The sequence below is a fragment of the Meriones unguiculatus genome, chromosome 2 (genome assembly GCF_030254825.1).
Source record: "Meriones unguiculatus strain TT.TT164.6M chromosome 2, Bangor_MerUng_6.1, whole genome shotgun sequence".
In the NCBI taxonomy this organism is placed as follows: domain Eukaryota; kingdom Metazoa; phylum Chordata; class Mammalia; order Rodentia; family Muridae; genus Meriones; species Meriones unguiculatus.
Window position 1 is genome coordinate 19242261 of NC_083350.1, and position 15362 is coordinate 19257622.

Here is a 15362-nt window from a genome sequence, read left to right on the forward strand (position 1 = left end):
GGTGAAATCACTCCAATGTTACTTTTCCTGTTCATCTCAACAGTCACTGATTTGAATTAACACAGTAGATGTTTTCCACCATCCATCTAAATTTATCTTTTTTTGAAGATAAAATATAGTTATTTTGTTTAATGACAGAAGTTTTTCTAATTATATTTGCTCAAAACTTTATAATTGTGTTTACCATTAGTAATTTCCTTTTTTTTTCTATTACACGACTTTGAAAGTATTTATTTCTGTCTAATTTTGTAGAATCATAATCTTAAACCTAGAGGGAAACTTTATTCATTTCAAGTGTGTGATCACTGTGACCATACTGTTCATGACAGGAAATGCACCCAAGCTACTAATGTAAGATTGTGTCTATATTAAAAAAAAAAAAAAAAAGACAGTTGTATTTACTGTGAAACTTAGAATTATCTTAATCCCAGAACCTCAGCACGTCTTATCACCGAACACTTAGCAGTTTAGTCAACGCCCTAATCCTTCTGTTTGCTTAGGTATAGGATTCCTCGATGTGAATAATCGGGGAGTGGCCATGCGGCTGGTTCAGGAGCCTTACAGGATTCCTAAACTGTGAGAAATTGAGTGAAACGAACTGAGCAAGAGTATATATATCTTCCCTGCATCCTAAGGTCATTCAGATATGAGAGAACACCCCGCCATGGCACTTTAAAAGGCAACCAGTGTCTCTATTTTTCCCTATCCACTTGTGTGGCATCCTGTAGACCTTTTCCAAGAAGATAAAATAACTGTTAGTTTATAGAATTCCCATTGACTAAAGGCTCAATTATTAAGCTAGCAGAGCGTCAGTACTTCTTCACTGTAACCCACAGAGTTGGCCCAGAGCTTCCTGGACTTGCAGCTGAGACCACATCCCCCAGAATGGTTAGAAAGCAGCAGCAGTATACCCTGAATCTGGAGCAAACTGCGGCGGAGCAGGTGAGTGCTGCAGAGAACTCTGAATTTATTTTTTTAATTTAATTTCATTTTTATTAACTACAGTTTATTCACTTTGTATCCCAGCTGTAGCCCCCTCCTCCATCCCTTCCCAATCCCAGCCTACCTCCCCTTTCTTCTCCTATGCCCCTCACCCAGTCCACTGATAGGGGAGGTCCTCCTCCCCTTCTATCTGACCCTAGTCTATTAGGTCTCATCAGGACTGGCTGCATTGTCTTCCTCTGAGAACTCTTAATGGCTCTAATAGTGTTTCTGATTCTTGGTTTCAACATTCAACCTTGCAGGGACTTTTTAATTCTACTATTTCAGAGTGAATCTGGTTGTCACTACCATGGATTTGCTAGTGGGATAGTATGTCAGACTATATTTTTATATGCCTGAGAACTGGGAATGTTTGTGGTTTAGTATTTATATCAAAACATATGATAAAGTACTGCATGGAAAACAAAAACAAAAACAACATGGTTAGATGATTTGAAGGGTTATATTAATAGCAACTATTACAACATTACTTTTATTTTTACATAGATTAGTCCACTGTAAATAATTATTGTTGATTTTTTTCCCACCTACTTGTAATCAAGGTAACAGTTATAAAAAATGTCTCATGGAGGGGAGAACTTTGTTGATAATACATTCCTGATGTGTAAACCAGGCTTTTCTTAGACTCGTGAAAACAAATCTGAATGGTCTCATTCTATACTCTAACTAATGTCTTCATTTCACAAATGAGGACATTGAAATGTTTATGAGTGCAAGAAGTTATTCAGAATCAGAAACTGAATTCCTTTCCTCAAATATACTCCTTTATAGAAACAAACAAACAAACAAACAAACTGCTTTTAAGTTCAAAGAAAGTGAGTTTTATCAACTATAATTTGTATCCAAAATAACAACAAAGTTAGAACTCTGTAGAATAGTACTTTGTACCTTGAAGCTGCACATGAGAGCAGATGAATTTTCTGAAACTAGACTATGATAAACTTAATTTATATTTCCCCTGGCATTAAAAGAATGCTGCATGACACCATTGCTTTAAGCTCGTATGTTCAGCCGTTTGGTTATGTCCCCATACACCGCTGAATGTGATTGATGGAGTTTGTTCACAATAATCAAAATCCTGATGCAATTCAGTCCATTATATTTACTAATGCCAAGAAAATCAGCCAAAGTTCTGTGATGACAAAAAAAAAAAAAGAAAGAAAGAAAGAAAAAAGAAAAAGAAAGGAAAAATGAAACAAAGGAGAGATTAGAATTTACCATTTACCATTTTCAGGTAACCTGAACCCACTTGTGGAACGTAAACTTGAGACATGAGAGCCTTGTTTTGAACAATTATGTGTTTTTATTTGGGAAACCTTAGAAAAATAATTAAAAAAAATCTGCCCACAATCCTACCCAGAGAAAGTCACTGCTGTTTTCTCTTCAAATTTAGTTCAATCTAATCTCTTTAGTTTGTTATTTCATCACGTGGAATTATTGTCAAACAACCAAAGCATTTCTTTAAAAAAAATTACAGTTATATTCACAGTATATCAATTAATTAATATTGCTTATAATTCAGGGAACTGACAGGTTATACTACCACTGAACCTTGTTGTAAGATGATGCTTATTAAAATTGCCTTGTGTTCCTCAATAAAGATGGATGGTTTTCTTTGTGTGAATCCTATTATATTTTATGTATTTCTGCATTTCATGCACTTCATTACTGCTGTGAGCAGTGACATAAAGAGAAAGCAATGGCTCTTATGTACCTTTCTTAATATATTTATAACTGCTGAACTCAGTGAATTGTTATTTTGATAGATTATATGGTTGATTATTCAAGATTCTGATAATAGACTATTCTGCAAATGTTGGCAATTTTGTCTTTTTCATTATCTATATTTACTCAGCAGCACTTTCAGGAAAACATTCTCCACTTCTCCTTCCGGTAATGGGAGGCCCCTCATGCTTCACTGTTAGAACATACTGGTCATTATTTTGAGGTAAACATTTCCTGCCCCATTTAGGAGTTATTCCTTCAATTTTAGTTCATGCAAAGTTATTTTGAGTCCTTTCGTCAGGAGTCAAACTTCTTACACTTGTTAATGGTACTGAGACATCTACTGACATGATCAACTCATTTTCCCTCTTTGCTCATTTGGCGGGAAATGCAAACACATCTGTGTCACGTCACTAGGCCATTATGATACCCCTCGACTCTACCTAGCTCTGTTACTCCACGTTACGTTTGTATTATTTTGAGCTTGTTTCACGTACTGTCGTTCCAGCTCTCACAAACCTTCCTCATTCTTAACGTTCAGGACTTGTTACCTGCTTCCATGCTGACTGTCTGTCTCTTTCTGTGCAGATGTTAAGGCATCCACACTGTTCACCCGAAGGAGCGCACTGTGGCTGTAGGTCGCACTATGTGACGTGTGAGCTGCACGGGGTAAGGTCTGAGGGACGTGGTTAGGCACAGCTATTGTTCCGTAGAATAAGCTGAAAGAGGACAGTCACGTCCTCCCTGGCCCTTCTGTGAGGTCCCTGGGACATCAGAAGGTCTGCTGTAAGACAATAGCACTAGATTGTGTGTCTTTAAAATCTCATCAATTAAGCTGATTTACTTTCTCTGTTTGAATGTCTCGATGGGATTCCTTGTATTTATGCTAGATGTGTCAAATGCATTTAATTAATAATTTTAATTATGAATGTTAATGTTTAGTGTGAAATTTTAGAAAGAGTGAACAATGAACAAAAATAAACAAAAAAAAGGCCTTACAGTTTTCCACCTTCCAAAGACAACTCCCTCAATGTGTCTTCAGTTTTATACTTGCCACTGCTAATTAGAACATTTTATCTATGTTGAGAGGTTTTTAACTGATAATATCATAATGATTGCTAAGAAAATCTATTTAATATGAAAAGTTACTGCTTTAATACAAATGGGATCACTGAGGGATTTTGTTGTCCTCACCAGATTGTGTGTATGTTGTGTGTGTGTGTGTGTGTGTGTGTGTGTGTTGGGGGTGGCATTTGTGTATCCATAACAGCCTTTAGAATAATGAAATGCGGTAGTCTTGCTCTAGTTGAGATCTGTGACCTGGTACCGTTTTGAAATTGCAGAACTAACCACTCTTGCAATGCTTTCCAGGTTACGAAAAACCCATGTTCACTCTGGAAAATACTTCTAATATGTCTGCTGGCTTGCCTGCTTGCCACAGCCATTACAGCTCTGGCCCTTTATTTTCGCCCCTTCGGCAACCCCACCAACACCACCATCATCATAAACACAGATGGGAGGCCCAGCCAGGAGCCCTGCACTTCTGCATCCACACCGTCGCTTACCTCAACACCGTCACCTGGACCTGAGACCACGCCACCTTCTACTAGTATAACCACCCCGGCCGCGACTACCACCACGCCCACAACGACCACTACAGTGACGACTATCGCCACCACGGAGCATGAAGCCATTATTGAATATGATTACCAAGTGTAAACTCTCAGTTGTCTCGCTGAAGGGGGCCCTTTCCGAGACTCTGAAGCCTGCTATGATACCCCGAAGCGCAGTTCTCCATTAAGCTATACTGCTTTTCATGTGGCGATAGTCTGACCCTGGTTAATTAAAACCCGAGGAAGATAGGGCTTCAGCAATTACTGTCACTTTCTGGGAATTCTCTCATTCTGAGACTTATACAATGCCCGGGACAAAGAAAAGGGACTAAGACTAGGAAATCTGGGTGAGAGTTGGAAGTCACCGACTTCCTCCCACTCATGCTGGGAACTAGGGAGAACTATTGCTTTATAGAAGAGAACATATTTTCTGCATTTATGTCTCTCCTTGGCATGCTGGCCATGCAAGGACAAAGCCAGCTAAGGCAATCATGTTACTGTTTATAAATTCTAACTTTCCAACTTCTCTCCTTGGGACTTGGTGAAGGAATATCCAGGAGGGGACAGGAGGCACTAGGCCTACCTGGTGAAAACCTGATATCCAGGAATGGTAACCTTGTAGAGAGGACAGGCGTTGTAGCTGGGCCCTGTTAGGTAGAGGTGCTGTTTGTCTAGCCTGTGGCACTGAGTCGTAGTTTTGTCTGACTTTTTGTTGTTCTAGCTTCCCTGTTTGCAAGTTTCAATAAACCTAATCTTGGATGCCACCTCCGAGTCTTATCTTTGACTTCTCAACAAATTAGCCTGCTGTCTTAACACAGCTTGGCTATGAATGACAGACCTACCATTTTCAGCGATGGAAAAGCAACATTTCAGTAGACTCTGAGCGACTCATGTAGGTGAATACAAAGTGTTGCATTACCTATTTGGCACTATCAACCCTTCCAGCATTACTTTTATCAGTTTTTGGGAATTTTATGCAATGTATTTTGAACATAGTCTGATTTCCTGATTCAGGATTCCCAGAATCCTCCCAGAACTACCTTTTCAATACGCCCATCCTTTCCTAACCAACTATGAGGAAATTTCTTTTTCATATTTTTTCTTCTTTTCTCATTGAGCCTGGCTTGTGTTACCCAGTTTGTCTTGGAAGTGAACTTTGTCCTTGGAATATGGTTAGTCTATCTGACTCTCCACCTTCCAGAAACGATCAAACTCCAACAGTTCCACAACTAGTGATGGAGTTTAATCTCCAAGTTTTCCTCTCTATGCTAATTTTGGGGGGGGTGTAGTTGAAGTTTATGTAGAGACGTCTTGTGAATGTTGTCACTACAACCGCTGTGAAGTCTTATGTGTAGCTCATCTACTGAGCATTGGAAAACACCGTTTCTCTGCAGTTACCAACCACTTCTGCTCTTAGAATGGAACTTCTACAAAGATCCCCAAGCACTGGGCAGAGGGATGTGATAGGAATGTCCCATTTATGGCTGAGAGCATCCTCAAAGCAAACAGTCTTTGACCAGCTGAAAGGGCATCTCTGTGTTAATTGACATATATTGCAAGGAGAAACTTCTCTGATGAAGGTTAAGAGACATACTAACATGTGTGTGTGTATAAAGATAACAATTTAGGTGGCAGTTCTTCGCTCTGCCAATTTAGCAGAATAATATTATTAGGCCTTCCCTAGAGCCTATGACCTAGGAAGCCATGGGCTTTTAGAATGGTTAATGGTACTGAGCATGATTTCTATTTTACAGAGCAGGGTTTAGATCTAATCAGAAAATTTTTGGTTACTCCCTTAACATTTGTGCTACTCTTGCACTGGGTATATCTTGACAGGCCAGTTGCTCTTGCTTTCAAGGTTTGCAAGTGAGATCAAATCATCTTTTTATTTTTTTTCTCCAACATGTGTAGCAACCTACAGAACCATGAAAACTAGCCAGTAGGGGTATATTGCAATGAACATCCAACCTGAAAAGAGGATTCTGTGCGAATCTGGCTCAATGTAAGTTTCTCCCTGCTAGTTCTTTAGCTACTATTTGCCATGTAGCCACCTAGATTCCTTTCAGTTTCTTGTATTTCACTTCTTTCTTTCTTTCTTTCTTTCTTTCTTTCTTTCTTTCTTTCTTTCTTTCTTTCTTTCTTTCTTTCTTTCTTTCTTTCTTTCTGAATTTTCATGCCAGTAGTGAGAGAAGCAAATATTCATTAATTTGCTGTTAACCTGTTGACCTTTACAGAAGTGATCTTCATGTTGAGGAACTAAAAAACTGGCAATGAGTAAGAAATAAACAATGAATGTTTCAGTCAAGGACTGAGCGTAAGGCAGAGGGGACTCTCTGAATTAAAACAGAATATGAGAACACAGGGGATAAAATAGTACTAAAAGCAAAGGCACATGGAGGAAGGTTTCAGATGGAGACGAGCTGTATTTATAAGAACCCACACCACACTTTCTCAGGAGCACTGTTGCTGTCATCCTCAAATCTTGTTTTTGGCTAAATCTCTGCAGCTATTTTAAGCTTCTGCCTAGAACAGCTACAACTATTACATTGGCCTGTACTTAGCACTGTAACTGGAGGGGCATGTTGCTTATCATTTGTGATGAGACACAAGAATTGTTCCATGTTACCCGTATTCTGGGTGATTAATACTTACTTGACGCATAAGCTTTTACGTATAAAAAGATATCAGCGGGAAAGAATCCTGCCCGCTTACCCTCTGCCTACTAATCCTGCAAAAGCAGACTGGCCCAAAAAGGCATGCTCTTAGCCAAAGATGCAGATTTTAAAACAAAAATGTGTGAGTTTCATGTATTCTACTTTTTTCCGCCTGAAATGATAGGTCAGTTAAAACTAGACTAGATCTTAGAGATTTGTAGAGAAAAATGGGATTTGCAAAAGAGTTGATATGCTATCATTCCTTTGATTTTGCTAATTATAGGCTGCTTTTATTACTTCTCAGGTACCGGCAAACATAATAACTGAGTCTTTGAGTAATTATTATAAGTACTACAAAATTACTTGCTGGTAGAATATAAGAATGAAGAGTGATATCATGTGAATTAGAAATATCATTAATCTATATTTAAGAGTCAAAATGCAAGGGAATAATTATACATGCCATTTTCTTCAGAACAATTTCAAAAATTTATTTCTATTATACATTGACATAAGAAAGCTTAATTTTGCTGGTTTTGAGTGTTCTTCCATATATAGTCTAAATTTTGCCTTGTGACATGAGTAAAGACAACTTTAGGCTTTAAAAGTCTTGCCAATAAAGGATAATACAAAATGCTCTGCATTCTCCAAGCCATTTTGAGCAACAGGGATCTATGCTTAGAGTTCTGCTCTCATGTGCCTAACAGTGATGCAGAATGAAACAGCACAGAAGCCTGCCTTCTCTGGCTTCATGTAGTCTCCTGGCCGAGGGATGCACTTCCTGGATTAAACAGTGATACGGAGGGGCTCCAGGTTCCACATTCAGGTTCTCTGAGATGATCTGGTTTCTGTGCTTAATAGAAAGGAGATTGGAATAGATTCTTAGATTTTGCTTTTGCTTTAGGCCTTAATGATTTAATAGAATATTAGACAGTCCATAGAGTTCGGGGAACTCTCTTCAAGTGTTAATTCTGAGTGAGGTGTGCATGTTCAGTAGGTAAGGGATTTAGCTCCTCTACAACCTTATCTAAAGCCTACCTAGCTTTAATTATTAACTCAATGTCATACTTTCTGGTATTTATCACTTTAACATTTATCCATTAAATGTTAGTGGCAGTGGTGCACTTTAAATAATTTATTTAAGAATACACCATTTTAAACATCTGACAAAATTTTCATCATTTTTCTGTTTGTGTGAGTTTTCTTCTTCCTATTGCTTTTGTGCATGTCAGACAAGATGAATTTCAAGCATCTGCGAGAAACGTCAACGCAGAGAACAAACTAAATAAACATGTGGTTGAAGGACAGAGAGGAGAAGCTCACATGATCTGACCATGTTTCTCATGTGAGTGTATGTTCACCATGAAGTTTGGTTTTGCTTGTCAGAGCGTCATGTACACAGGGCCTGGGACATTGGATATATTTGGTGCTAGATTTCCATCTGACCTAGACGGAAGCCATGACTGCTCTTATCATTTGAACAAGAAACTCCAAGTTATTGCTTCCTACTTGCTGCCTCAAAGACACTTTTATCAGTCTGTTAATGTAATTGGCAAATTATTCCAAATAAAGGAAGTTACATACTTCTTAGAGCAAACCTCCCTCCATTTTGTAGATAATAATTCTATTATTTGCTGTTTCCAGAAATTAGTCATATGACCAAATTTGGGTGTCCATAAAAGGGATATGAGGATGTTTAGACATCTCCATCTAACAATGCGAGTTGTATTTATGTAGAAAACAAAGACAATGAATATTGGGGTCAATCAAGAGTCTGACACCATAATTAAATTAAGACATTAAAAGATATGTGCAAGTATTTTTTTCCTCCAATTCTAATCTCTTCATGAACCCCAGGTCTTATTTACAATTCTTGAATAAACATCTAGCAGTTACAAAATTATAAGGATGTCTAGTAATAATGAGTCATGTACAAGGCTAGGATGAGCTGGCCTTAGGTTGTAATCTCACTGGCTGAGGATTCCTGTCTCCAAGAGGCTCACCTTCACTGGTGAATAACAGAGGTCCCTCCCTGAAGGAGCGGCTCATGTCTCATGCCTTCCACCTTTGTACAACCCCAAAGAGCCCAGCCCTGTCCTGGCAGGAAGAACAAAGCGCCTGTGTATTCAGACACACACACATACACTGACAATAACACAGAGATGTCACGCAGCTAAGAGAACCTCACGAATCGTCCAATCCAAGCTCTCCACCTGGGAACGGACTGGAGCTGGAACAGTCTTTGGAGGGCTGTGGGGCATGAAGGCACAGTGCAAAGCTTAGTCCTTTGACCTCATGGATGTCATTGATGCATTGGTGCCTGAAGCTGAGATTAGAACTAAAATGATGGGGCTGTGCTCTAGCTGGAAACATCTTCCGACTTACATTTGATTATTTCCTTGTGTTTGCAAATGTATGCAAATCACTATTTATTAGTGTCGACTTATTTTGGCCATTAGTTATAAATGGAAGAAGTAAGGTGGGGCTCTCAGTACCATTTTTCTATTGATGTTTTCTCTAGCATATCTTGAATTTCATCTTTAACTTCCCCTAAGAACCAGTTCTTTTTTTTCCCTTCTAGGTCTCACTGAACGATAGTAAGTAGTTAAAATGTTCAAACTCTACAACTAAGTAGACAGTATTTGAATTCTAGCTTCTCAGTTACTGTGTGACCTTGGGAACTGTAGATCACCTTTCTTCACCTCCATCTTCTCATCTAGAAATAGTGGATAAAACACTCCTTATCTTGTAGGTTTACTGTGAGTCTAAGCGGACTAATACATGAAAGGGCCGGACATAGTATTCTGGCACATCACAGACATGAAGGACGTGATAACCAGTGCATCAGTCCATCTGAGATAATGGTGAGATTGTCAGCAAGGGTGGCCTTTCCACTGTGACCTGGTCCAGTTGTTGCCGTTTCTGCTCATTCATTACAAGTTGATAAATAATGAAAATTTTCAAATGATAATCTTACCCAATTAAGAAAACTTACGAGAGAATGGAAACATCTGAAGAAGTTTTACCCATGGTTTGCTTAAAGCTTCACACAGGTTTAAACTAGGTGGAATAAAAAGTCAAGTATATGAAAAAAAAAATACCTGGAAATGATTTGGAGATTAAAGGATTTACCTTCTGCCATGTAAGAACAAGAATATGTTCAATGTCTAAGTCATAGTAAGATCAATACACTAATGCTTTTCCTTAAACAACAAATATGGTTTTTTTATTTAATTAGTAACATTCTTATTACGAGGACCATCTTAATTCCGAGAATCTAGAATATTTTAAAACAAAAGTGAAGTATGTTTTTATGTCTTAATTCTCCTGTAGCACTTGGGATTCTCACAGATCTTTCTCCCAAGGACATGAAGGTGCAGGTAACCCGATGGCTTTCAACAGATGGGCTGCAGCGTCCTGGTCTGTAGCCCGGGCAATTCAAAGGAGATCAGCTCTCATGCTTTCATCAGATCTTTTTTTTCTACCTGGCCAGAGCTTTCTTTGTTTTGTTTTTCCTTTTTTTAACTGAAACAATATTTTTTATGCAATAGATTTTGATTAAAGTTTTCTCTTCCCCAACCTCTCCCAATCTTCCCATACACCCACCCACAACATCCACACACCTCCAGAGTGTTCCTTCACCAAGAGTTTCTGTGTGAAATGGAAGAGTTTCACCAAAGTAATGGCTTCTTCCATTTCTTCCCAGAGCATCACAAGCCATGACATGAAAAACTTAAAAGAGATTTGGAGTCTTTCTTTTCTACTTCCTATGGCATGGCTCCTGGTGGGGCACGTTTTAAACCCCTTCATCATTAGCATCTTTACCTGTAAACTTGGGACACTGAGTTTGTTGTTCTGAAGGTAATTGACTATCACAGGCATGGGGTACTCAGCAGTTGTGAGGACCATCCCAAGAAAGCTGGGATTCTATTATTTACTTTCCTTTATGAGTTAGAAGAACCACTAGGAATTGATGACAATATTCTTTTAATATAAAAGAGTGATATTTCATCCACTGGTATTAGAAACATGGGTTTTGGGGGGATAAAGAAAACAGAATGTCAATATAAGTTTATTCATTAATTGTGACCTCCTCTAGGTCCAATGTGGGTTGTCCATTTGTTAAAGATGAATGATAGTCACATATAGCTTTCATAGTTGTAAGGACTAAATGCATAAAGAGTTATGATACAGTCACGCAGATTATGCAGTTTAATACTTTTTTGTAGAATAATGATACCATCCACCAAGAGCATTACCATTTGTAAGGCACTGTTAAATCAGTTTTCATTGGAGTGCTTGCTAATGGTTTGTCTCCTACAAGAAAATAATGTGTGCAGTACATGATGCCTGCTTCTGTTGATATCTTCTTCTAGAATCCCTTTTCTGTTTGATGCTTCCTGCTGGTGGAGCAGGTATTTCAGCAAAACACATCCTTCTCTTGTAGTGTTTCTCCAGGATCAACAGCTATTTCCCTGTATTAGGATTACCTCACAACCGTATACATCATGGTGATCTCCCCTGAGGACCCACTGAGCTTGGCTTCAGGAACAGACTGCTGGGAGCAGCCCAATGCATTGGCATTTCTGGGTGCCCCAAAGCAGTCATCCATGCAGAAGGAAGCCTAGCAGTGTGATGTCCAGTAGAGTCCTAAGCTGACCCTGTGTTCTTGCTTAGCCTGCTTCTCCTCGTGTCACTGTTTACTCTGCCGCTTTTATGAGAGGGTGATTGGTTGATTCATTGGTTCATTGCCCCTGAGACTGAATTGTGACTTAGACCCTCTATGGCTATTGCTCACCAGCAACACCCCACGTTGATCTCCGTTTCCCATGACTCCTAACTAGGTCAGTCTTGCTTTGCACAGGTGGAGCATCTTCTTATTCTTAGCTTGTCAGCTATAGGCGAGCTATTAATCCCTACTTTATTCCTCACAGTGAGGAAAAGAATTCAAAGGATAGCCTGCTAAGCCACCATGAATTACAAGAGATTAGCAGTCTCAAAAACAACCATGGAATACGAGGAATAGAGATTGTCACTGACAGAAAGGCCGTAAGACTCTGCTATGCAGAATGGGATAGTCACCCGGTCACACTTTGCTGGAATTTTCAAGAAGTTTCCAAGGCTGTAAAAATTCCGAGAAATAAAGACAATCTAATTGAGAGACTTTGTTTTCTACATTGTCCCGGTTGGCAAGGCTTTGACAGTAACCAGTCACGCCTAACCTAGATGAGAATAGCTCTGGTAGATACCAGTCATAAGGACATTGGTGCCTTGCTCTGCCACTCTATCATTTTCCAGAAGGCCCGTCTGCTAAATGGTAGAGTATGCAGCACCAGCCAAATTCCATGAAAACTCTTGAGGCTGTGTGAGGCACTAACCGTTTCCCAAGGACTTTGTTTTCTTCAAATATTTTTTACATTTTTTATTTTATTTTTATTAATTACAGTTGATTCACTTTGTATCCTAGCTGTAGCCCCTCCCCCATCCCTTCCCAATCCCATCCTCCCTCCCTCTTCTTCTATGCCCCTCCCCCAGTCCAATGATAGGGAAGGTCCTCCTCCCCTTTCATCTGACCCTAGTCTATCAGGTCTCATCAGGACTGGCTTCTTATTTAAACTACACACAGTTAACCTGGCATGATGTTATAATTCATTCATATGTCTAACAAATTACAGACTGAGTTACTTAGTATTTCTATTGCCTCAAAAATTATTTCTTGTTGATTTTTTTTTCAAGACTAAGTCTCATTCTGCATCCTGGGCTGGCTTCAGATTCACTACATAGTTCATATTTGCCTCTCAAGGCATCTTCTAAAAAGTTTTTTTTTAATTAAAATTATTTTTGGGGGATAGAATCAGCCTCAGTAGTTCTGGGTTGTCCTTCATCTCACAATTGTCTCTTCTCAACTTCTAAGTGCTGAGATTACAAGGACAGTCCACCACAGCTGCCATCAAGTTCTTACTAACATTTTATAAGTGACCATGTGTATGAGGCATACCATTTAATACCTGCCTACAGTGTGCACTGATCAAATAAAGGAAATTAAAATGTCCATCTTTGTCATTACTTAAAAAAAACAAATATGGCATGATCTCATGAGGATGCTATAAAGATATTTGGTCTGAATATAGAATAGTAACTACTGGAGAGGCTGGAAAGGATGAAAGGAGGAGAGAAGTAGGAAGGACAGTGTAAGGTAGGTACCCAATAACAGTTATATAGAAGCAGTAAACTCTAAAGGGGTGGTTAAAATCCACAACACTTTATATATGTTTTATGAATTAGAGGAAAGGCAGAAGCACCCCAACTACTCACAACTCAGAGAAGTTAAGAATGGCAGAACCAAGGAGCTAGGGAGATGACTATGCAATTAAAGAACATGGACAAGACCCATTTAGTTTCCAGCACACTGGGCAGTTTACAACCAGCTGTAACTCTATCTCCAGAAGGTCAGAGGCATTTTTTAAGCGTCTTTTTAAAATACACATATGAAAGGAATTTATGGATGCATCACCTAATAGAGAGGCAATGCCCTAACTAGACCTCTTATTCCACCAAGTGATACTTCCAGTGCTGGGAATTGGTTCCATCTCTTTGGTTCATTGACCAATTGGGTTCTGTACGCTACCTTCAGCCCAACTATCATAAGCTATTGCCAAGGATATTGGTTACTCTCAATGAGCTGATGCTAATCCCTTATGTCTGAAAATACAATTTACTTATGTCATTGAACAGGAGCCAAATAGAAACTTCACCCCTACTGACAATCATTCATGGTGCTGGAAGATACTTTGCATGCTACGTAACAGAGGAGAAAAATAATAACTACTATCACCCAGCTACAAACCATGCTACCTATACCAGTGACCTGCCTGCAAGATGTGCTGGTGCAAAGTGCCATGAATATTATGGAAGTAACCAACCATTATTGAAAAATTGAATTTAAGTCTGACTTTATGATGTGGAACCTGTGTTCACTACTGCTAAAGTGGCCAAGAATCTGGGACTACATAAGTCTTGGGTCCTAAGGGACAACATACAACTGTTATTCTACTAAAAGGATATGATAATAAAATGACTACTAATGGTTCATTGCTATACCCACAGGTCAGATAATTTTTCAGCTCTCATTAGAGAAGCTTCTTCTTGCATAAGATGGGAATTAACACAGAGATGAACTAGACAATGTGCACAGAGTGAGAAACTTTGGAGCACTCAGGGTTAAATGGGCTATCTTCATCAAATTCCTCTCCCCAAGTTTCAGGGATCTATGCAGAAGAGGAGGTGGAAAAACTTGTAAAAGCCAGAGATGGTAGTTGATTCCAAGAAAACAGTGTCATCTAGATATAACAAATAAATCCACAGAAACTATGACAGCACCCATAAGACATGGACAGACTCAAACTAAACAAAAACCCCAGCACTGAGAATGAAAAGTAGACACAAAATCTCACCCCTAACTAAAAATCAATTTGTAATTGATATCTACTGGAAAAGGAAAAATCAGTTTTCTCTAATAGAGTGTCATTGAATATACCAACAACACACCACTAGGCCCTGTGTCTAAAGTAGCTGGTCAACACAAAATAGATTCCATGGTTTTTGTGTGTGCTTTTTGTTTCATTTTGGTAGTTTCAGTCTCATTTTTGTTTGTGTTTAGTTTGTTTTAAAATTTTAAGAGGGACAGAACATGAGATTGTATGAGTAAAGAGGTAGGGAGGACCTGAAGGGAGTTTAGAGAATGGAAAGAACATGATCAAATATATTGTATGAAATATTGAGATACAAATAGACTAAATTAGAAAATAAAACAATAAAAAATAATTAATACATATATAATGCAATTCTTGTGCTTAAGGCTTGGGCATTACAGCAGAAGACAGGGTGGAAAGACGGCAAGAGCCGCAAATCCGAACGTTTCCTTTGAGAGTTTGTCTTCTAGAAATGTCAGAGGAGCTACATTCATGAAGTTTCATCAACATGACTGCCTAAACAAGGCCTGAACAATGACATTGCCAATAGACAAGCTAACATTGAAGGGGGTATCTCACAGGCTCCAACCCTAACCAAAGAACTACATGCAACTAAAGCATTCTGAGAGGGAGAATTGATCTACCCCAGGGAAGAGTCACCCAACTGGTTATCCAATGCCAAATGGTAGGCCATGACATACATAAAAGTAGCATAAGACAGAGTGAGAAGGTTGTATTTATTTATTCAGGAACATATTAATATCTATCTTTCATTATATATATTAGGAATATATGAATATCTGTATGTTTAATTACATATTCTATATATATGTATATGCATCATAGAAATGCATATGTGTGCATATGAATACATATACACGAGTTTATGTGACAAT

At 38.7% G+C, this 15362-nt stretch overlaps 1 protein-coding gene across 1 annotated transcript; it reads left to right on the plus strand.

Moving 5' to 3' along the window:
- The first annotated feature begins 785 nt into the window (after positions 1-785).
- LOC110559934 (dynactin-associated protein) lies at positions 786-4576 on the plus strand. The gene is made up of 3 exons (XM_021655587.2): positions 786-942; positions 3316-3396; positions 4099-4576. Exons 1-3 carry the CDS (start codon positions 886-888, stop codon positions 4444-4446), a joined length of 486 nt encoding a protein of 161 aa, XP_021511262.1. The 5' UTR covers positions 786-885; the 3' UTR covers positions 4447-4576.
- Positions 4577-15362: the final 10786 nt, after the last annotated feature.